Here is a 22,500-nt window from a genome sequence, read left to right as displayed (position 1 = left end):
TTACTTGATAAGATTACATAAAATTAGAAAAGTAAACGCTCTAGATACAAATAAGCTCTTCGTGTCTCTGTAACGAAGTGGTGAAAGCAGGGCCAAGGTCACAGCATGCTCGAATGTCTGAAAGAGTTTTTCTTCAAAAGCTTCTTCCGCAGTTAAAGTATATTTTAAAGGTATTTCCGGCGTACACGTTGGTGAGAAGGAGGTCTATATGTTTATAATAATGTCAAATCTGAAATATTAATGTTTTACTTGTTAAATTATCATTCACAGTGTAATGACTGATCTAAAGAAACTGTGGCATTTAGTGTTTATCTGGAGAGTTAGACGTGGCAGACAGTCAGAATTAATCCCAGGTCAAAGTTTTAATCAGAGGTTATAGTTTTATTTACTGTTTTTTAAGACCATGTTTAAATGCAAGTGGCTCAAAACAACTGCAACGGAAATTGAACTCGGACTGAACTTAAATAGAAATGAAACTGGAATTGAGATTAAATTAAAATAAAAAATAACACAAAATGAAAGTACACTGGATTTAATTGATCCGTGTTGTCGCAGTTCATCCTGTGAGACTATGAAGTCAGCAGCAGTACTTTTTAGGTGTGAAATTATGAATGAGGTTTTTATGGCTCATCACATTCCTGTTCTCCTGTTCCTCTTCATGGCATGGGAACATAAATAACGGAGATACAGAACCACAGAACGTTTCCTAATTACCACAAAGCAGAAAAATAGTGTCACTTGAAACTGTGTCTGCTCGAGGCGTGTCCTAATTAATGGTTATTCTAAACTGGGCCTAAAGTTACACTCGAGCTGCTTCCCGAACCTCCGAGCTTCAGGTTCATGCTGCATCACCGTGCACGTGTGAAACACCCCGTCTTTTAGGATTATCAGGTTCACGGTGCGATTCTTCAGATTCTTGAGCTGAAATAAAAACCACTTGAGGATAAATTCGACCTCAAGATCAGCAGCGGAGGTCATGAGTTTCCTCTGTCGTGTTTAGGCGGTGGATCGACACCCATTATGATGATGGCTAGAAAAGTATCTGTACATGACACACAAAAACTGGTGGAGCAATACCGCTCGGAACGAGATGAGGCCGTTCAGCGTGAGAATGCCCTCAAGGAGAAACTGAGACAATACGAATTGAGGACAAAGTCGACCGAGACTGTCAAACAGAAACTCAAAACCCTGACGTTGGAGAACAAAGAGCTCAGGAGGCAAGTGAAAACGTTAAGGAACGAGATCGGCCTGGAGTCAAGCCCACATTTTCAAGGCAAAACCACTAAGGATATCATCAGTGACCTGCAGGAGAAAGAGCGAGAGTGCAATGCGCTGGCGGAAAAGGCTGGAAGGTTGAACCTGACCATCGACGAACTGTCATCTGAGTTGGCCAACGCGGTCACCTCCAAAACTCTGCTGGAGGAAAAAGTCCAGTCGCTTCAGCTCAACCTCAAGGACATGACCAACAACCAGCGCCGCCTGCTGAAGCTGTGGGAGGATAAAAAAGCTCAGCGTGAGCCCATCCTGCTGCCTGCCATCACACAGAGAACAGTACAGAAACTGCTGGCCCATAAAGCTGTCCAGACTGACATGTCCATCAGCTCCACGCATATCCTCCCCGCAAACGTGTTCGAAACCAGACTGAGATGGGAACCTGAGAAAAACAGGAACCTGGAGAGAAGAAACATCACGTTATCCAACGGCAGCCATTCGAAATGAGAATACATCACTGACTTTAATGACAATGGGGAATAAATGAGGCCTGTTTTATTTACAAATAATTTGACTTGTCACAGAAGCAAAGGATATATATATATATATATATATATATATATATATATATATATATATATATATATATATATATATATATATATATATATAGTGTGTGTGTGTGTGTGTCTAATTTTCTCCAATATGGAAGGGTTTACTTAGGCTGGATTTTTACATTTATTAACATTAAAGACATTTTGGTCTCCGTCATGTTGTTCTTTGACTCATAAATGAAATTTCTAAAATTATCTATGACGTGAACACGATATTTTTTGTTGTTTTCTTTTGCTTGTTTCTTAAACCGAAAAATAAATTATCTTCAACTCATTACTCACTTCATAAATTTATTTATATAAGCATTTAATTGATTAATTAATTCATTATTAATTCGAGTCGAAAGAAGATGGAGAAGACACTTTTTTTCCCCTCAGGCAGTATTTTAGCCGCCTCATGTTGGGGTCCTTTGAGTTTGTGGCGCGGGATGTCGCGTATTCACTTGACCAGTTTTGAAACAGCCACACTGTCGACATGTGATATATGTGTGTTTTTTTTATATATATATTTAAACAATTTAACTTTATTTTCATGTCATTATTGTAAAAAATGTTTTCCTTCAATCAGAGTTGCTGGTTTATACGGAAGGTAAGGATTATTTAAAGATATTTAGCGATAATGGTGCTAATTACAGTTGGACTTTAAGTTAGCTGCATGTAAATAAAGGGAAATATTATAACTATTAATGTTAATCACGATTTAAGTTCATAAATATCACATAATTAGGAGATATCCAATTGAAGGAAAGATGTGTTCAGACTTTAAAAGCATTTCAGAGTTGTAAGCTGTCATTTGTAGTGTAGTGTAGGATGTGTTTCAGATTTATTTATTTATTTATCTATTTATCTATTTATCTATTTATCTTTTACATTAAGAAATATTTATTTATTTGGCTTTTGACTTCGCAGTAGTTAAATATTTACTTTGGTTGGGATTTTATTTAGCTAGAAGTTATCTGTTAGCACAGTTTTGTGATTGGAAAGTGGATAGTCATGTTTAATATATCACTTTATATGAGTTTAAGTATAGATGTGGATGAAATGTTGTTATTAATAATATTATTATTATTATTATTATTATTATTATTATTATACATCTGCAGAAAACACTTGGAAAATGTGTGTGTGTGTTGTAGGTGGTGAGATGGCGAGCTGTAGCCAGTATCGGGTGGTCAGTGGTGCTGCTGCCTCCCATCACCTCTCTGCTCGTCCTCTTCATCAGGTTCAGTGTGTTTCACCCCACACACTGGCTCTCGGGTACGTTCACCACACACACACTCACTTCGTTGTCTCTCTGTCTGTCTGCTTTGTGTCCGAGTCAATCATAATTTATTTATTTATTCTCTTTCTATTGAGCATCTGAGATTTTTCTGTGCATGCGTCTCTCTCTCTCTCTCTCTCTCTCTCTCTCTCTCTGTCAGTACGTTTAGACGGACAACAATAATCTGATATTAAGACGATACTCTGATTAAGAAACTTGCATGCAAACCGAGATTATTGATGACCTTAATCTGATTAAAGTCACACTCGAAGTAAACACAAATGGAATTAAGATGTGTGGAGTATTCCTGTTGTAGTCGCGTTATCGACGTGCGTTACAGACATGTACACACCTTATTCACACTATTAACGTCGTGTGAGAGTTTTCACCACATTATGCGACAGGACACGTACACACACGGCAGCGCTCAATGGATTTACGGCAAACGAGAGCACGGCTGCGACCCAAACCGCGTACTTACCTACTATATAATACATCTATTTCTGCTACTATATAGACGGTAAGTACGCGGTTTGGGACGCGGCCCACGGCTTCAAGCAGTCGTCTATTTGCATGTACAGCACGACAAATAATTAACCGCACTTGAAGCGTTCGTAAAATTATAAATGAAACAGCCAAAACTGTACACGGTCCCATAACGAAGACCAACTGTACGTCGATACGTGAAATTCTGGAGGGACGTTGGACGGCGTGGCGCGGGGACGTGATGACGTGTGCAGTTAATTGCTCTATGTTCTATAACACGTAAAACAGGAACACAAAAGGAGTATTCTAAAAGCGACTCATGTAAACACTTTAATCACAATATTGCCTTATTCAGAATAAGGTCAATAATTAGATTACTGCTGTCCATGTAAACGCAGTCTCTCTGTGTCTCTCTCTACCTGCCTCTCTTTGTCTCTGTCTCACTCTCTGTCAAGTCAAAGTCAAAAGGTTGCTTTATTAAATAAATAGAAACAAATGTACAAACATTCAACATCTCACTGTCTCTCTTATTAATGTCTCTCAGTCTGTCACTCTGTTTTTCTCACGGACTGTCTGCCTGTCTCTGTCTGTCTTGCAGCAATGTATCTCTCTCTCACTCACTCTGTCACTCACTCTGTCACTCACTCTCACTCTCTCTCTCTGTGTAAGTGACCTGTCTCACTCTCTGTGTTTACAGGATGTTTGGGTTTGCTCACAGAGGCGAGTACACTTTTCTCCATGTTCCTGCTCTGTGCAGCTGTTATTCTCCTCGCCTTCTTCAACCTGCAGTATTACACGGGTCAGAGTTCACACCTTCACCCCCCACCATCATCATCATCATCTTCATCACACACAGCAGGAAGTGATCAGATTGGTCAGTAATGTATGTTTATTGTCATTCTCCAGTCGTTCCCTCCATCCCGTGTTCTCGAGTGGCTCTCCTGGCTGAAGTGCTCCACCCTCGTCAGTGTGTTCACTCTCTGGTGCACTGCGCGGTCGGGATGCTGGTGATGTGGTGTGTGTGCGTGATGGCCGGCGGCCGCTATCACGCTCTCCACTCTCCCTGCACACACGGTGACAGGTGACCTCATACACACTCGCACTGACTGATTTATTACTTCCACTTCAGGTATTTTAATATTATTACATTTTAAAAGTTAATGTTCCTTGAACTCATCAGATGCTATATGAACATTTTTCTCAACACTTCTGTTTAAACTAATCGGGGGCGGAGCTATGCGCAAACTCATTTTTGAAGTCACTAAATACCTCAACAATTTTGGACCAATCGAATGCAGTATGCAAATTATTACAGCTCTGCTATAGCGCCTGTGTGCTAATCTTGCTAACCAGCTAACTCGGCTAATGTTGGTGAAGAACAGATGCTGGTTGTCATGGTGACATCATATTTCAACAGGCTGCTGATAAATAAATCAGGGGGAAAACCTGAGCTAGGTATTTAGTTAGCTAATACTTGTGATGTTTGTCTAGGGGTGTTTCCTAATTTGCATATTTATGTATATTTATATGTCTTGGCATTTCTAACGAGGGTAAAAATGTAAAGATGCTCCTCGACTATTTCGGTAAATTTTTTTGGGCATTAAAAAGACAATAAACAGTTATTCAACAGGGGTTCTTTTTTTAACGTGTTAGAAATGCAACTGAATTAAAACAACAAAAATAAAGTAAAAAAAATCCTGTAAAGCCTTAATATTAACTGATTTATCAAATTATATATATATATAATATTGACATTTTATATATAAAAATAATAAACTCATTTTCAATACAAATAAACTTTTTAAGGAAGAAATACAATACTTAGTAATATAAAATAATTTTTATATTTGTATATATTTTTAAAATAAATTTACATTTTTTTTATATTTGTTTAATATTTACTTAATGAATGCCATAGAGATGATAATCATATTAATAATTATTATAAATAAATATTATTATTATTATTATTATTATTATTATTATTATATATTTGTTTATTTATTTACTTACTGAAGTACTTGTGTGTATTTATTTATTTATTTATTTATTTATTTATTTATTTATTTATTTGTGTTTTTTTGTTTGTGTTTCCTCCGCAGTGGCAGTGTTGACGTGTGTCTGAACGAGTATCACATGTTCATGCTGCTGGCCGGAGCGTTTATGGGTTACTCTCACAGTTTAATGGGCGTTGTCCAAAACGTCCACTACGTCTCCTTTCACATCATACAGGTACATGTTTGGCTCTTTTTTTGATTGGTTGGCTGCCATGTCAACCAATATATTTCTTCTTGTTAAAGTGGGCGTGGCTTGGCTTCAGGTCTGTAGGGAGTAATTGAAGTCTGGCTTGTGAGACTATATATTAGGTAAGATTTATTAAATGTGTGTGTGTGTGTGTGTGTGTGTGTGTGTGTTACAGCAGTATAAGTACATGCGCTTTAAAGGCTCTGTGTGGTGGCTGCTGAAGTGCAGTGCTGTTCAGTCTTTATATTCAGTCAGGAATTACGCCATCCTCTATTTCCTCTTCGGTAAGTAACAGTCAAACCACTTCAAACATCAAAAAAATAAAGTTTTTCCTAAATAAACGTTTGTCTTTTATCTTCTAGGACACATCCCCAGGACATGGATTTCCAACACACTGAATCTGCACATAGACAGGTTTGATACTGAGCTACGATGTTTTCACGCGGAATTTTACAATCATGTTCATGTTTGGGAGGAGCTTCTATCACTTGTGGGCGTGGCCTGTCCAGCGTTTAGTTATTTTTTTCAATTGTGAAGCATTACTAGCTAAACTGTCCAGCTTACTTCCCCCTAAACAATTCTCTCTCTCTCTCACACACACACACACACACACACACACACACACACACACACACACACACACACACATCACTATTGTTTAAAATGTTTTCAGATTTGATTTACGTTATGTGCTTGGCTTTGTTGTATTATCTCCGTTCTCAGATTAGATTAGCAAAGACAGCTAACTGTACTAGCTATGTGCACTCGCCAGACCCTCCAGCGGTCTCTGCTACTTCCTGTCGTGATGGGATAAGATGATGGGATAAGATGAATCCACGGTTATTTAGTTGTTTTTGCCGTCTCTGTCCTGTTTCAGTTCTGTGCGCTCTCTGGACTCGTTTGGAGGTCTGTGTGATGTGTCGTTGTTCTACCAGCTGTGGATCAGTGGAACATTCCTGCTGCTCACCTGGTACCTCACCGTGCTGCTCTTCAGGATTTACGTCACAGAGGTACAAGACCTCGCTTTGTAAATGTGTGTTTTTACGGACTACAGGACGCAAGTCGTGTCTCTTACAGAGAAGCTGCGTGCGTTTAATCATTTCTGAGTCAGCCTGATTGTAATACTTTATTTTAGAAAGTTGATTTGATGATAGTTTTACTCACATTTTAATCTTTTGGATTAGTTTTAGTCAGATTTTGATTTGACTAAACAAAATTTGATTTTGTTAGTCCAATTTGATTTTACTTTGATTTAGCTTTACTTAAAATGTGTTTGTTTGTTAGTTTTAGTCAAATTTGATTCATTTTAGTCATTTGATTGGATTAGTTACCTTTTGTATTATTACAAACTTTATTAATTTCGCATTTTAATAATTTAACTGGTTTAGTAAAAGAATTTCTATTGTATTGTTTTTGTCTTAATTTTATTGTAGTACTAATCAGTTTTTGGTCTTTAACTGTTCAACTGCTGTTTTTCATAAATTTTTACAGTACAGTCAATAAACACTGGGTTAGCGGTTTGCTAGTACAAGCTGGCTAGTAACTTAAAATATTACGCTTTTTAACAAAAAAACACAGTTTGTTATTCTAGAGGATAATTTTTATAATTTCTTTTGCTGTGTAAATGACCAAGGCAGAGTAAGTGCACAAAAATGTGGGGAAGTTTTGAACTTTTGTCTAATAAACCGTTTCTGAACTTATCGGGTGAAAATCGAGTACAAGTTTGAGGTTTTTATTTAGTTACGATTTTAGTTTGTCATGAATCGCTCTTACTGTTTAGCCGTACAGGTTTCCGGTGCAGTCGTCATTCGCTGAGGACGCAGAAGAGTGTCTTCCTAAAGTCCTGACTGAGAAGAATGCCTTGGTCATGAAGGTATGCTAAAATGCTAAAACAACCACCTTATGTTTTTAAATATATTTTTAAAGGCGATAATTTGAGGTATTTGAATTTTTCTTCGTTTTGTGTTTGTTGTTAGTTTCTGGCGCTGCAGGATTTGGCGTTGCTTTCCCAGCATTCCCCTTCACGTAGACAGGAAGTCTTCAGCCTCAGTCAGCCAGGTAACTCTTCTCCCTTCCCTCTGTGTTGAGTGCTAAGCTCTTATGCTAACTGTGAAGTAGTTTATTAACTAGCTCATTTTTGGGGGGTGGAGGTAATTTTCTCAAGTTATAAGTTGCTAGGCAACTGTGTAGTGTAGCTATTGAGTATAAGAAATCATGAAATCAGAGCTGCAAGAAAATTCACTCTGTCAGAATTCCTCGTGAATAAACTAAAGCAAGCTGCTGTGTTTAAATGGCAGAGTTGGATTAGCTGTTGATGCTAAGTGTAATTACAGTCATTCTGTGTGTTTTCTGAGTAATTAACCAACACATCTGAGGGAAATGTTGACGTTCCGGATAATTCTGTGTCGTTTCTATGGTTACAGTGCGTTTGTAATGCGTATAAAAATCTGAATGCGCTAGCTAAATTGTTCTCATCATTCTTTAACTAGCTTATGTGCAGTGTCTATTTCACAGTTGCTTAGCATTATATTTTTGTGTGTGTGTGTGTAGGTGGTCACCCTCACAACTGGAACGCTATTAATAAGGAGTGTTTGTCACTGTTGAGTGAATTAACACAGCGTCTCATCGCTCATCACGACGCCGTGGCGTCTAACGGCAGAGCAAAACCTCCGTCTGACTCCAGATCCAGCTCATCCTGCTCAGGTAACACGCACACACGCACGCACGCACACACACACACACACACACACACACACCAATGGTAGCAGAGCTGCCATGCAAGGCGCTAACTTGCCATTGGGAGCAACTTGCGGTTCCGTGTCTTGCCCAAGGACACTTCGGCATGTGGAGTCATGTGGAGTCATGTGGAGTCACGTGGAGTCATGTGGGCCAGGAATTGAACCGCCAACCCTACGATTAGTGGACAACCCGCTCTACCACCTGCTCCACAGCCACATCAAAGTTATGTTAACTTTGATATATTAATCAGAGTTATATTAACTTTGAAGTTAGTATCAATGTGCCATATTTCAAAACTTTTTACCATTCAGATCTTGAGTTTTTGGGCACTTTAGGGAGATAAGGAGAATAATAATAATAATGAGAATAATAACAATAACAATAGCGAGATAGTAATGTCCATGTTGTTATTTTCTCTGCAGTGACATCGGGGACGGAGGATCTTTCTCAGAGTCCTTTCCACAGTGCTCTGAGCCGGACTCCCGGCTCAGTGTTCGGTTCCGCAGTGAGCGGTGTGAACTTGCCCCTGACCGCCCCGTTCACCCCCGACCTGACCTCCCCGTTCTCCAGCCCTGCCTTCAGACCCCTGTTCAGCTCACAATTGGCCCAGAAACCCTGGTTGGGTTCGGTCCAGAGTCCTCACGTCACCCGGAGGAACCCCAAACTGTGGAGCACGTCCACCGGTGAGACCTCTCGCTGTCGCTGGACACGCCCATAACTCTCATAGCAGTCACTGGCTGATTTAATCTATTCATATGAATGTATAAAATGTGTTTTGCCTTGGAATGTAGTGCACTAGTAAAGCCACTAGGGGGCAGTGAAATATTTCCTTTAGGGTTTTTGGATGGGGAAAAATAATGACTCCTATAATGCAACACATGGTCTTTTGATGTCAGACTCGCAGACCAATGGGAGCCCTCTGCCATCTCCTGAGCCTGCCCCCAAACCTGCAGGTGAACGGAAACCCAGCTTTCTGTCCCAGTGGCTCCAGAACAGGAAGGAACAGGTGCTGAGAAAAATACACACACGCACACCTCTCTAACACTGTCACCAAATCTGCACTAGAAAGTGAGTAACTGTTAAAAACAGGAGAAATTCTAGTGCAATACATGTACAAACTCTGAAAAGTGGACGGGGCTAAGCTGTGATTATTGTACAGCATTATCAATCAGAAGGCTGATGTCACTCGTGTCTACTATACCAGACCTGACCTAGCGAGAGATGCTTGAGTGAAGTCTCAGGCCGAGGCTGTCAATCAAGCTTGCTCATTAGAATATTAGGCCACACCCATTAGGACAGTCTCAGATCAGTGTGATTCAGCTGCTGTTTGAGTCTTATTTATTTATTCAAACTTTTGCTGAAGGTTTAACACGACCTAACCTATTTTTCCACTTTTTAATATTTGTTATTATATTTATATAAACAGTTTATTCACTGTTTGTTTGTTTTTTCTAAACTGTTGTGCTCAGGTTAAAGGTTTCTTGGCAAAGCGTGTGCTGGTTGTGTATTTATTTAATAAGGTAAGGAGGTCATTCATGTAAAGAACTGGAATGAGAACATCAGCATGCTGCGTGATGCATGAGCAGGTGACGGTGGATTGACCTTTAACCCTAACTTCACACTAACGTTTAACCTTGACTACTAACTAACGCGCCACAAAGTTTTCTAAGTTCGTACGTACGCACGCGACACACAGCGGCAATGTCTCTAATGCCACGCCCACAAGCATTAGTCTCTGATAATTAGTCGTAATGTTAAGTTTAATAACCTTTAATCAAATAATGACAATGAAATATATAATTATAAATAAATAAATAAACGATTAAACGAAACAGTGACGTACAGAATGTGTTAATGTATGTTTATTTGTATGTTTAAATATAGTCTATTGATGACTTTAATAAGAGCTGAGCGATTATGAAGATGTAACATTGCGATATCGTGATAAATTGTTTTTATTTTTTAAATACAATAAAATGTATTTTCTGCAGACGTTAAATACATCATCTGACAGTCTTTCAGTCCTCAGTAAATATCCCCATTTACCTATACGATGTATAGGATTTATAGATGAATCATATATATATATATATATATATATATATATATATATATATATATATATATATATATATATATATACACACACACACACACACAATTTAGCGATTTTGAGATGTGCGGTTATTTGGATGTGTTTATTTAGCGAAACTAATCCTCCGTTTATTCTCCTGGTTTCTCTAATCTTCTTCCTGATCTACATTAAATCTCCTAGCTGGTGCATGCTGCGTGGTTTCTCTTTGTTTTGGTGATAATACACACTTTCATGATTTGATCTCTTTCCCCACAATCATCCTACATCACGTATTTCAAAAGCAAGGTGCGGTCTGTAATTTTCCCAGACGTGTAATAATCATGAGTTCCGAGATACTTTAGAAGGAAAAACATCTAAACACCATGTGATGCACCTGGCTAGGATTTTTATTTTTGTTTCTACTTAAGGATTTTGGACATTGTTGTGGCCCTGAAATTAGACACGCCCCCTGCAGGCAGCAGAGGGCACTGAAAATTACAGACTGCTCCTTTAATTAAGCTGTGTATAGAGTTTTAGAGTACTTCTCACCTTCGCTGTTTGGTATTTAAAGGTGTTTGTTAATTGTTACTTTTTGTTACTCGATGTTTTCTTAAAATTAAGTTTGAGGTATTTTGTCTTTTCTCTGTATAAGGGTTTGTTTTTGTGTTAAACAGCTGCCTGAGGCTTCGAGTCAAGCTCTGTTTGCTGATAGCCAAGCGCACATCTGGGCTCTGGAAGGTGGGAAATGTTCTCACAGCCACGTGAACGCAGTGTTGTGAAGTTATAATGAGTAGGGCCCGGGGTTTAAACCCGTGAAGAGTGGAGAAGAAAAAAATAAATAGAATTATAATTAAAAGATTCAAAATTGAAAACGCATGCAGATCCTGTTGAGCCGTGTGTGTGTGTGTGTGTGTGTGTGTGTGTGTGTGTGTGTGAGCGCGTGCGTGTGTGTGAAAAGATTGTGCCAAAAAGGGGGAAAAAAAAATACATGTGCAAGTTTATTTTCCATAGAAAGAAGGCATGTTGAGATGATGATGATAATTTTTCTTCTTCTTCTTTTTATTATTATTATTATTATTATTATTATTATTATTATTATTATTTGTATTTCATTTCGTTCATCTTGCTAATTTGCAGTTGTAACAAACATTTTTTCTCCGTAAGATGCATCAAAATTAAAACGCAATGTGTAACGTGTGCGTTTTTTCGTTTTCTTTGTCTTTTTTCTTTTTCTTTTTTAACAGCCCGTCAGAATGCCGCGTTTTTATCGAGACGAAAACACGAAGAAAAAAAAAAATTTGTTAACTAAAAATTTGTTACGTCAAATAATCTAAACATGGAACTCGCAACGTATTGTGAACGCAAAACAACGACAAAACAAAACCTCACACAAAAACAACCCACAAGGCTCATTAATCAGAACGGAAACATTAATCTGTGATTTTTATGTATGGCGTAGATGCGATTTTGCTGCGAGTGAACGCCGGCGCCATCTGCTGCTTGTTTACTGTTAGTTTCGCACTTTCTTGTCTGTTTTGTCCCGCTAATGCTGTATATCTTTAATTAGCAGTATTAATTTGCATAAGCATGTGATGCGTGATGGTGAAGGTGAATTTGAATTTTACAGGATTGTCTCATCTGGTGTCTGCTTCGTACTCTGAGGACAAGTATGGAGTGGTGCAGACTACGTTACCCAGCATCCTCAGCAGCATGCTGTCTCTGCAGGAGGTACGCACACACACAGAGAGACGTTATCAGTTTATAATAACTTATTATTGATATAAATGATCTTTGTAACGGAGAGCGTTTGTGTCCCAGGCTGTGGACCGTCACTTTAAGCTCCCTCACGCCTCCAGTAAGCCGCTGAAGACCTCGTGCAGTTTGGGCGACTCGACGTATAAAACCCTGCGCTTTGCTCTGAGGGCGGCTCTGAAAACCGCCATCTACAGGATCACCACCACCTTCAGGGAGCACTTACAGTAAACTCCTCCTTATTTCATTTACATCTATAATAAACAGCAGCTCTCGTCAGGAGACCAGACCACCAGTCACGGGAGTCGTCGTGTGTTCTGTCTGTGGGTGTGGCCTGACTTTCCGACTTTTTATTTTAATATCTACATGATCTTCAGTGGAAGCTTGTGCAATGGAAAGTGGGCGGGGCTAATCCTGGATAATGTGTAATAGTAAGGATGAGGTCACTCAACACTGTTGATGCCAAGTGAGCTAGCCAAGTTAGCTTTGTGAGTGAAACTAGCGAAGAAAAATCCCCAACCCTGGATAGTGACGAGAGAGAGCGAGAGAGTTAGACTAGTGAGCTGAGACCAAGTAACTGAACTTGAGCAAGAGCTAACATAGTGACTGAAGGTTGAGCTAGCTGCTGTAGCTAGCTTATATAGCAAGGAAATATCAACATTTAATATATATATATATATATATATATATTAGTGAGAGCTAGCCCACATTGTGAAAGCTAAACCCAGGGTGACTTAGCGAGTGAAAGCTAATACTATAGCGAGTAAAAGAAAACCTAGCAAGTGAGGCTCAACGTAGCGAGAGAAAGCTAAGCAGGAACGCGAGTGCTAACCTAGCTATCAAAGGCTAACCTGGGAAGTGCGCGCTAACTCAGAGAGCGAAAGCTAACCTAGCGTCCAAAAGCTTAACTAGCATGTGAAAGCTAATCTAGCAAGGTAGCGCTAACATAAAAAGTGAAAGCTAATTTAGCAAAGGTAGAGCTAAAATAGTGACCGAAAGTGAACCTAACACGTGAAAGCTAATATAGAACGGTAGAACTAACATAATGAGAGAAGGCTAAACTAGCAATGTGAACGCTAATCTAGCAAGGTAGCGCTGACTTAGCGATTGAAAGCTAAACTAGCAAACGTAGCGATAACATGGCGAGAGAAAGCTAGCAAAGGTAGAGTGAAAGTAGCATTTGAAAGCTAATTTATAACAGGTATCGCTAGCACTGCGACAGAAAACTAAACTAGCAATGTGAAAGCTAAGCTAGTGAGTGTAGCGTCAGTGAAACTGTAGAACTCTGTGCTGCTACACGGATCCTGATTTAGTTTCTTGTCGTATTGTCGCAGGCGGAGTCTCGGACACAGAGCCGTCGATCAAACCGCTTATTAGAATATTAGGCCACGCCCACCAGGCCAGTCTCTCAGCAGTGATCCAGCTGCTGTTCACATGTTTAAAATAAATATTTGTCTTGTGGCGTTTTTTTTTCGCTCCAACTTTGCTGGAGGTTTAAGAGACACTAAAGATGAGTGAGATACTGAGGAAATGAAAGAAATGTTGTGTTTTAGCTGACAAGCTGAGTGATGTCACTTCCTGTGTTGTTCAGTGCTGTCAGTGTTCCAGCGGAGCAGCAGAAGAGACTTCAGCAGTTCCTGGAATATAAGGAGTAGCACTTCCACCTCCATGTGTGACAGACGGACGGAGACGCAGGAGTCACTGCTCGGCGAGATGTTTGTACCAGCAGCTCGGATTTGCATGGAATTGTTTTGTTTTTGTGGGCGAAGTCTTTGGCGTCCATCTTTAACCTGCGTCTCTCAGCTGCTCCTCAAGTTCCTGCTGCAGATGGACCGGTGTCACCTGTTAAACTTTGGGGTTTCTGCCTTTATTCGGAAAAAATATTAATAAACTTTTCTACACGTTTTCTCGGTTCTGTCGCTCATCCTTTCTTTCACTGGCCTCTTTATAAGGTGCTGTAAAAATTACCAATAAAAAAAAGTGTTCAGATGGACTGCTCATTTGACTTTCTTTTCTCATCTCATTCTTCATTTTTCTGTCTTTTTTGTTCTTTGTCTTTCTTTATTTATCATGTAAGTGTTTTCTGTAATGTCCACAGGAGGGCAGAGCTGCGCTGCTTTTATTTAATCCTTATTCAGTTTCTCCACACACCAGGGAGGTGCTGTCTCATCTTTCTTTCTTTCTTTTGTTTACTTTTTCTTCCTGTTGTTCTTTTTATTTTTTGCTGCCATTTTTCTTTACTGTTTGCTCTCTTTATTTTCTTTTTTTTTGTATTCTTTTTTCATGTTTTGTTTGTCTTCCTTTGTGCAGTCTTTTTCTACCTTTCTTCCCTTCCCTTTTATTCTTTCTCACTCTATTTTCTTTTTTTGTTTGTTTTCTTTTCCTTTCTATTTTTGGGTTCTTTTTCTAGTCTTTGTTCTTTTGTTCCTGTCTTTATCTGAATTTTTTTCTTCCCTTCTTTTGTATGTGTTTCTCGGTCTCTCTCTCTCTCTCTCTTTTTTTTTTTTTTTCTCCTTCTTTTTTTTCCTCTTCTTTGTCTGTCTGTCGTTTTCTTCCTTTTTCCTTTCAGTTGTCTTTTTTTCCACCCCATGCTTTCTATTTTGTTCCTGTTTTTCCTTATCCAAATTTCTTTCTTTCTGCACTCCTTTCCCCCTTTTTTTGTCTTTTTTTTCCTTTCTGCTTTTTCTTTCTTTGTCTAGTTTTTTCCCCTTTATTTCTTCCTTTCTGTTTCCTTGTCCATCCATTTTTTTAACCTCATTTGCACTTTTCTTTGTTTTTGTCGTTCACGCTCTCACTGTTTTTCTTTCCATCTTTATGACTGCTTCTCTTTTTTGTCTGTTTATTATTATTTATACCTCTGTTGTGCGCGCTCTCTCACTCTCTCTCTCACTCACTCACTCACTCACTCACTCACTCACTCACTCACCCACACACCCACACACCCACACACCCATCTATTTTATTAACTGTTACTGTGTGTTAATTAATGCTGTGATCGTGTGTTAAAGGGGTCATATCATGATTTTTAAATGTTAATTATGTTGTTTATTGGGTGTAATAGAATAGGTTAACATGCTTTAATGCTCAAAAAACACATTATTTGTCAAATACTGTACAATATTGCAGTACCTCTATTCCCAGGCTGCCTGAAACGCTCCGATTTCTCCAAAGCCGCTCTTCCGAAAAGCCCGGAATGCTCTGATTGGCCAGCTGACCCATTGTGTCATGATTGGCCAAAATGCTCAACTGTGAGTTGGAAATGTAACGCCCCTCCAAAGCTTCCAAAGCAATTTTAAGCTCCTAAGCAACATGTGGTGGGTTTTACCGTATCAGTCTGAGTCCGATTCAGTTTACAAACAGCACTTGAGCAGAACTTTTCACAGCGGTAAGTTTTTATTTTGTAACTCTCACCTTTCGGATACGATGTGAGGCCCGACCCTGCCGGCAGGACTAACTGTACTGCACACAGCTTCTGTGTGTACATTGGTACTCTTGTGATATATCTTTGGAAAACTAAGATTTCAGACCACCAACATACAAACAAACACGACACTGAGGCAACTTATCAAACTTTAGCTAGCAGGTTAGCAGAGGTCTACAACACAAAACTCTGCATTTGAACAGTCAACAGCAGAGACTTCGTAAAACAATCAAACATTTACAGGTTCTGATACAGGTTTGGAAAAGCGTCATAAATAAACCGCTGATTTCATCTGTTTTTTGAAAGCTAAACAAAGAGGTTTTACTTTCGCACCGAAACTCACAGCGTCTCTGTGACATGGCGCCTGAATTAACGCAAGCCCTGCCTTCATTTGGGCAGGATTATGTTGATAGTGCACGCTATGACAGAAATTACGGAAGTAAATCTGGACTTGGAACAAGGCTTTTTGGGCGGGGGTGGAGCAGTGCTCTCTGTTAGATAAAATAAACCCCTTTGGGGGAAAATATCAGTTTTGGGACTTTGTAGAGTTTATACATGCACAAACACATAGATTACACTCATGCATTACACTCATTGCACTCGTACGTTACACACTTTACACTCGTACGTTACACTCATACATTACATTCATACATTACACTCGTACGTTACACTCATACATTACACTCGTACGTTACATTCATACATTACACTCGTACGTTACATTCATACATTACACTCGTACGTTACACTCATACATTAAACTTGTACGTTACACTCATACATTACATTCATACATTACACTCGTACTTTACATACTTTACACTTGTACATTACACTCGTACATTACACATGCTTACATTACACACGTACATTATACACTTACATTATACATGCATACATTACACACATTACACTCGTACATTACATACTTTACAATTGTACATTACACTCCTACATTTTACTCGTACATTACACTCCTACATTACACACATTACACTCGTACATTACACTCGTACATTACACTCGTACATTATACACATTACACTCGTACATTACACTCGTACATTACACTCGTACATTATACACATTACACTCGTACATTACACTCGTACATTATACACATTACATTCGTACATTACACACTTACTTTACACTCGTACATTACGCATACATTACACACATTACACACTTACATTACACTCATATGTTACGCATTTACACTCGTACATTACACACATTACACACGCACATTACTCATACATTACACTCGTACGTTACACTCATCTTACAACACCGCCGTGATGGCGTGTTTATTAACGCTGTGACCGTGTGTTTATTAGCGGTGTTACTGTGTGTACATTTACATTTACATTTATTCACTTAGCAGATGCTTTTATCCAAAGCGACTTACAAATGAGAAAGATACAAGCAAAGCGATATCAAGCAGAGAACAATACAAGAAGTGCTACCATACGAGATCCATTAATTGAATTCCAGAAGAAGCAAAGTGCAGAGTAGAGGTGTAAGTGCATTTTTTTTTTTTTTTTTTTTTTTTTTTTTTTTTTTTTTTTATTATGAGTTTGTTAGGTGTTCATTGAAGAGGTGGGTCTTTAGTTGTTTTTTGAAGATGGTGAGAGATTCTGTGGTCCGGATTGAGATTGGAAGTGCATTCCACCACTGAGGAACAGTTAGTGTGAAGGTTCTGGAAAGGGACCTTGCGCCACGCTGAGTTGGAACTGCTAAACGTCGATCGCTAATCGATCGCAGATTGCAAGAGGGAACGTAGGCCTTCAGGAGAGAGTTGAGGTAGGAGGGTGCTGTTCCTGACAAGGTCTTGTAGGTGAGCATCAAGGCCTTGAACTTGATGCGGGTGGCTACAGGAAGCCAGTGGAGGGAGATGAAGAGGGGTGTGACATGGGTTCTCTTGGACAGGTTGAAGATGAGGTGTGCTGCAGCATTCTGAATCATCTGAAGGGGTTTGATGGAGCTGCTGGGAGGCCTGAAAGCAGTGAGTTGCAGTAGTCCAGTTTAGAGATAACAAGAGCCTGGACTAGAATCTGTGTAGCCTGTTTGGTGATGTAGGGTCAGATTTTCTTGATGTTGTACAGGATGAACCTACAGGACCTTGCAGTTGCTGAGATATGGTCTGCAAAGGTCAAGCCATTATCAAGAATCACCCCAAGGTTCCTGGCCATCCTGGTTGGCATGAGTGTGAGTGAGCTGAGCTGTACAGTGAGGTTGTGGTTGATTGAGGGACAGGCTGGGATGACGAGAAGCTCAGATTTTGCCAGGTTAAGTTTAAGATGGTTTTCCTTCATCCAGACCGAGATGTCCGAAAGGCAAGCAGAGATGCGTGCAGAGACGGATGGATCGTCAGGCTGGAAGGACAAATGGAGCTGGGTGTCATCAGCATAGCAATGATATGAGAAGCCATGAGACTCAATCACCTGCCCTAGAGATGTGGTGTAGATAGAAAAGAGGAGTGGACCCAGAACTGACCCCTGTGGAACGCCAGTTGTGAGTTGCTGAGTTTCAGAAATACCTCCCCTCCATGATACCTTGAAGGATCTGTCAGAGAGACAGGATTCCACCCAGCGCAGAACCGTTCCAGTGATGCCCAGGCTGGAGAGAGTTGACGGGAGGATCTGATGGTTCACAGTGTCGAAAGCAGCAGAGAGGTGGAGTAGGATGAGGACAGATGATATAGAGGTTGCTCTTGCTAGTCGTAAGGCTTCAGTGACGGAAAGCAGAGCAGTCTCCGTGGAGTGGTTGCTCTTGAAGCCAGACTGCTTGCTGTCCAGGGGGTTGTTCTGTGTGAGAAAATTGGAGAGTTGATTAAAAAACGGCTCTTTCAAGAGTTTTGGAAAGAAAAGGGAGGAGGGAAACAGGTCTGTAGTTGTCAACTACAGCAGGGTTGAGTGATGGTTTTTAAGCAGTGGGGTAACCCGGGCCTGCTTAAATGAGGTAGGGTATGTGTCAGTAGAGAGCGATGTGTTAAAGATGTGTGTGAGTGCAGGTAATAGTGTGGGAGAGATGGACTGAAGAAGGTGAGAAGGGATAGGGTCAAGGGGAAAGGTTGTGGGACGGCTAGAGAGGAGGAGTTTAGAGACATCAGTCTCTGAGAGGGGAGAGAAGGAAGTCAGTTGGGAGTTACATGGAGGAGGAGTCAGTCTATGCGTGTCTGGGGCTTAGAACAGGTTTCTGATTGATGTAACCTTGTTGGTAAAGAAAGTCGCAAAGTCATCTGCAGTGAGAGAAGTAGGGGAAGGGGGAGGAGGGGGACAGAGTAGAGAGGAAAAGGTTTTGAAAAGAATGCGGGTGTTGGGAGAACTATCAATCTTCTCTTGGTAGAATGTGGCTTTAGCAATGGAGATGCTATTGGAAAAAGAAGAGAGAATTGTCTGGTAATTGGTTAGGTCAATTGGGTTGTTTGATTTGCGCCATTTCCTTTCAGATGCTCTTAGTTTGGTCTGGTTGCTACGCAGAGCTTCTGAGAGCCAAGGACTAGAGGGTGATATGCGAGCAGGTCTGGAGGTTAGGGGGCAGATGCTGTCAAGAGAAGATGTTAGAGTGGAACATAGCATGTCGGTTGCAGAGTTTAGGTCAAGTGAGGAAAGGTGGCTTTCAGAGGGAAGTAAGGTAGTGACAACGGAGGAGAAATGTGAGGGGGAAAGGGAGCGAAGATTGCGACGAAAAGAGATAGAGGGAGGAGACACTGATGGTGGTGAGGGGAGAGAAATAGAGACCTGGATAAAGAAATGGTCAGAGGTGTGGAGAGGAGTAATGAGAAGATTATGTGTGGTGCAATTACGTGTGAGGATGAGGTCAAGCTGTTTACCGGCTTTGTGGGTTGCTGGTGTGATGAACTGCTTGAGGTCGAATGTGGGAAGGAGAGCAAGAAAGTCAGCTGCATGTGGCTTGTCTAGATGAATGAATGTGTGTAATTGCTGAACTTTGTGTTATAAATGTGCACGACTCTGTTTTCACGGTTTTTCTCAGTGGTGTAACCGGTTATGTTATAAAGGCCACACCTATGAGGACAAAATAGCTATTACATCACTTCCTGTCTCTGTGTAAAGGTTTATGTTTCAAACCCTGACCCAGATGGAGGTGTGTGTGAGAGAGAGCGAGTGTGTATTATGACATTACTTTGAACATAAGGAGTGTAGATGACTTAGTTAGAGTGTACATTACACACACACACACACACACACACACAGTGATTGTGTATAGTGATGAATACAGAAACCCCCTCGTCCATCCTGCTGTACAATCCCTCCACCTCCACAGAGCCAACAACATCCCCTGATTTTCTTTTCTTTTCTCACTCACCAAACCACGCTACAGAACTATACTCTTTCTTTCTTTCTTTCTTTCTTTCTTTCTTTCTTTCTTTCTTTCTTTCTTTCTTTCTTTCTTCTGACTTTCTGTTTAATTAGGGGGGCCAAGCACCAAAGATGCGTAGGCACCCTATTGGTTTTCTCCATCTTCTTCTTCTTCTCCATCTTCTTCTTCTTCTTCTGGTTAGAGTGTCTATGGCAGCTCTTAGAACCGTCTGGTTAAAAGTTGAAAATTTGCCTCACTGAACGAACACTCTGACCAAATTTGGGCCAAGTGCTGCCAGTGCTCTAGCGCTCTAGTGCTCTAACTTTTGAACTGCGTGTCCAAAATTTTAAAGCCGTCAGTTTCCACTGAATTCAACACCAGCTGGTGCACAGCATCTTCCGGCCAACCTGGACATACGTTATCAAAAGAAAGTTGATATTCCAAACGGTTTGACCGTAATGTGCCAATAAATCCAAACAGGAAGTGAGGCTGTATCTTCAGGACCATGATCTGAGGTATACGACAAATTTTGAGACAGCGCCACCTATTGGTCTAAAGTTACAATAACGTGCTAACAATGCTTCCATCTAGCTGCTATTTTTGGTCGTCCTCCTCCACATTTTGTCTAATCTTCACGAAATTTGGCTCACATCATCTTGAGACCTGTCTGAACAGAAGGTATCAAAGGAATAAAAGGAATACTGATATTCAAAACTGTTCTCCTGTAACACACGGGAAAATGCGGGAAACTACAAATCACTCCAATCTCTTTGCCTATATGGCCTTATGGCCTCATATGCCTTATGGCTCTGCTTTCCTGTGATTGTTTCTGCAGCAGTTGTAGCGCATCTGGGTGCTTGGCCCCCGAAAATGCTGCTTGCAGCTTTCATTATTTTTCTCTTTCTTTCTTTCTTCTATCCCCAGTCTAAACTTATCTATCTATATATATATATATATATATATATATATATATATATATATATATATATATATATATATGATATACAAGATGTACAGTATCTCACAAAAGTGAGTACACCCTCACATTTTTGTAAATATTTGATTATATCTTTTCATGTGACAGCACTGAAGAAATGACACTTTGCTACAATGTAAAGTAGTGAGTGTACAGCTTGTGTAACAGTGTAAATTTGCTGTTCCCTCAAAATCGGGCCCAATTAGCCATTTTCCCTCCCCGGTGTCATGTGACTTGTTAGCGTTACAAGGTCTCAGGTGTGAATGGGGAGCAGGTGTGTTAAATTTGGTGTCATCGCTCTCACACTCCCTCATACTGGTCACTGGAAGTTCAACATGGCACCTCATGGCAAAGAACTCTCTGAGGATCTGAAAAAAGAGTTGTTGCTCTACATAAAGATGGCCGAGGCTATAAGAAGATTGCCAAGACCCTGACACTGAGCTGCAGCCCGGTGGCCGAGACCATACAGCGGTTTAACAGGACAGGTTCCACTCAGAACAGGCCTCGCCATGGTCCACCGAAGAAGTCGAGTGCACGTGCTCAGCGTCATATCCAGAGGTTGTGTTTGGGAAATAGACGTATGAGTGCTGCCAGCATTGCTGCAGAGGTTGAAGGGGTGGGGGGTCAGCCTGTCAGTGCTCAGACCATACACCGCACACTGCATCAAATTGGTCTGCATGGCTGTCGTCCCAGAAGGAAGCCTCTTCCTAACATGATGCACAAGAAAGCCCACAAACAGTTTGCTGAAGACGAGCAGACTAAGGACATGGATTACTGGAACCATGTCCTGTGGTCTGATGAGACCAAGATAAACTTATTTGGTTCAGATGGTGTCAAGCGTGTGTGGGGCAACCAGGTGAGAAGTACAAAGACAAGTGTGTCTTGCCTACAGTCAAGCATGGTGGTGGGAGTGTCATGGTCTGGGGCTGCATGAGTGCTGCCGGCACTGGGGAGCTACAGTTCATTGAGGGATTATGAATGAATGAATGCCATGAATGCCAACATGTACTGTGACATACTGAAGCCCTCCCTTCGGAGACTGGGTCGGAGGGCAGAATTCCAGCATGATAACGACCCCAAACACACCACCAAGATGACCACTGCCTTGCTAAAGAAGCTGAGGGTGAAGGTGATGGACTGGCCAAGCATGTCTCCAGACCTAAACCCTATTGAGCATCTGTGGGGCATCCTCAAACGGAAGGTAGAGGAGCACAAGGTCTCTAACATCCACCAGCTCCGTGATGTGGTCATGGAGGAGTGGAAGAGGACTCCAGTGGCAACCTGTGAAGCTCTGGTGAACTCCATGCCCAAGAGGGTTAAGGCAGTGCTGGAAAATAATGGTGGCCACACAAAATATTGACACTTTGGGCCCAATTTGGACATTTTCACTTA

General features: G+C 40.6%; 3 protein-coding genes across 5 annotated transcripts in view; 2 read left to right on the top strand and 1 right to left on the bottom strand.

Annotated features, from left to right (window-relative positions):
• Positions 1 to 22,500, bottom strand: part of LOC128635293 (zona pellucida sperm-binding protein 4-like) — a 181,519-nt gene that overhangs the window by 145,203 nt on the left and 13,816 nt on the right. The gene's annotated exons all lie outside the window — the stretch shown is intronic.
• On the top strand, positions 801 to 1,756 carry zgc:113691 (uncharacterized protein LOC503529 homolog). Its single transcript, XM_017491216.3, has one exon. The coding sequence runs from the start codon at positions 1,021 to 1,023 to the stop codon at positions 1,717 to 1,719; it is 699 nt and encodes a 232-aa protein (XP_017346705.1). The 5' UTR covers positions 801 to 1,020; the 3' UTR covers positions 1,720 to 1,756.
• Positions 2,242 to 14,375, top strand: ndc1 (NDC1 transmembrane nucleoporin). 3 transcript variants are annotated; one of them, XM_017491134.3, is made up of 18 exons: positions 2,242 to 2,415; positions 2,963 to 3,083; positions 4,271 to 4,372; positions 4,480 to 4,654; positions 5,676 to 5,805; positions 5,996 to 6,101; positions 6,180 to 6,231; positions 6,695 to 6,827; positions 7,598 to 7,690; positions 7,794 to 7,875; positions 8,368 to 8,520; positions 8,979 to 9,239; positions 9,453 to 9,562; positions 10,026 to 10,076; positions 11,305 to 11,368; positions 12,258 to 12,358; positions 12,449 to 12,609; positions 13,974 to 14,375. In XM_017491134.3, the coding sequence occupies exons 1-18, from the start codon at positions 2,377 to 2,379 to the stop codon at positions 14,035 to 14,037; spliced, it is 1,998 nt and encodes a 665-aa protein (XP_017346623.1). In that variant the 5' UTR covers positions 2,242 to 2,376; the 3' UTR covers positions 14,038 to 14,375. The 3 variants fall into 3 exon arrangements, with proteins under 3 accessions (XP_017346623.1, XP_017346622.1, XP_017346624.1); XM_017491133.2 differs by having other exon boundaries at positions 5,993 to 6,101; XM_017491135.2 differs by lacking the exon at positions 10,026 to 10,076 and having other exon boundaries at positions 5,993 to 6,101.

This window comes from Ictalurus punctatus, chromosome 17 (assembly GCF_001660625.3).
Source record: "Ictalurus punctatus breed USDA103 chromosome 17, Coco_2.0, whole genome shotgun sequence".
In the NCBI taxonomy this organism is placed as follows: domain Eukaryota; kingdom Metazoa; phylum Chordata; class Actinopteri; order Siluriformes; family Ictaluridae; genus Ictalurus; species Ictalurus punctatus.
This window is presented reverse-complemented; position numbering and strand designations above follow the sequence as displayed.

Excerpts from the sequence above, each read along its gene's own strand:
- ndc1 (XM_017491133.2), top strand. The coding sequence starts at position 2,377 with ATGTTTTCCTTCAATCAGAGTTGCTGGTTTATACGGAAG. Across the intron at positions 8,521-8,978 it reads ATCCAGCTCATCCTGCTCAG|TGACATCGGGGACGGAGGAT; the intron begins GTAACACGCACA and ends TTTTCTCTGCAG. Across the intron at positions 10,077-11,304 it reads TTGTGTATTTATTTAATAAG|CTGCCTGAGGCTTCGAGTCA; the intron begins GTAAGGAGGTCA and ends TGTGTTAAACAG.
- zgc:113691 (XM_017491216.3), top strand. The coding sequence starts at position 1,021 with ATGATGATGGCTAGAAAAGTATCTGTACATGACACACAAAAACTGGTG.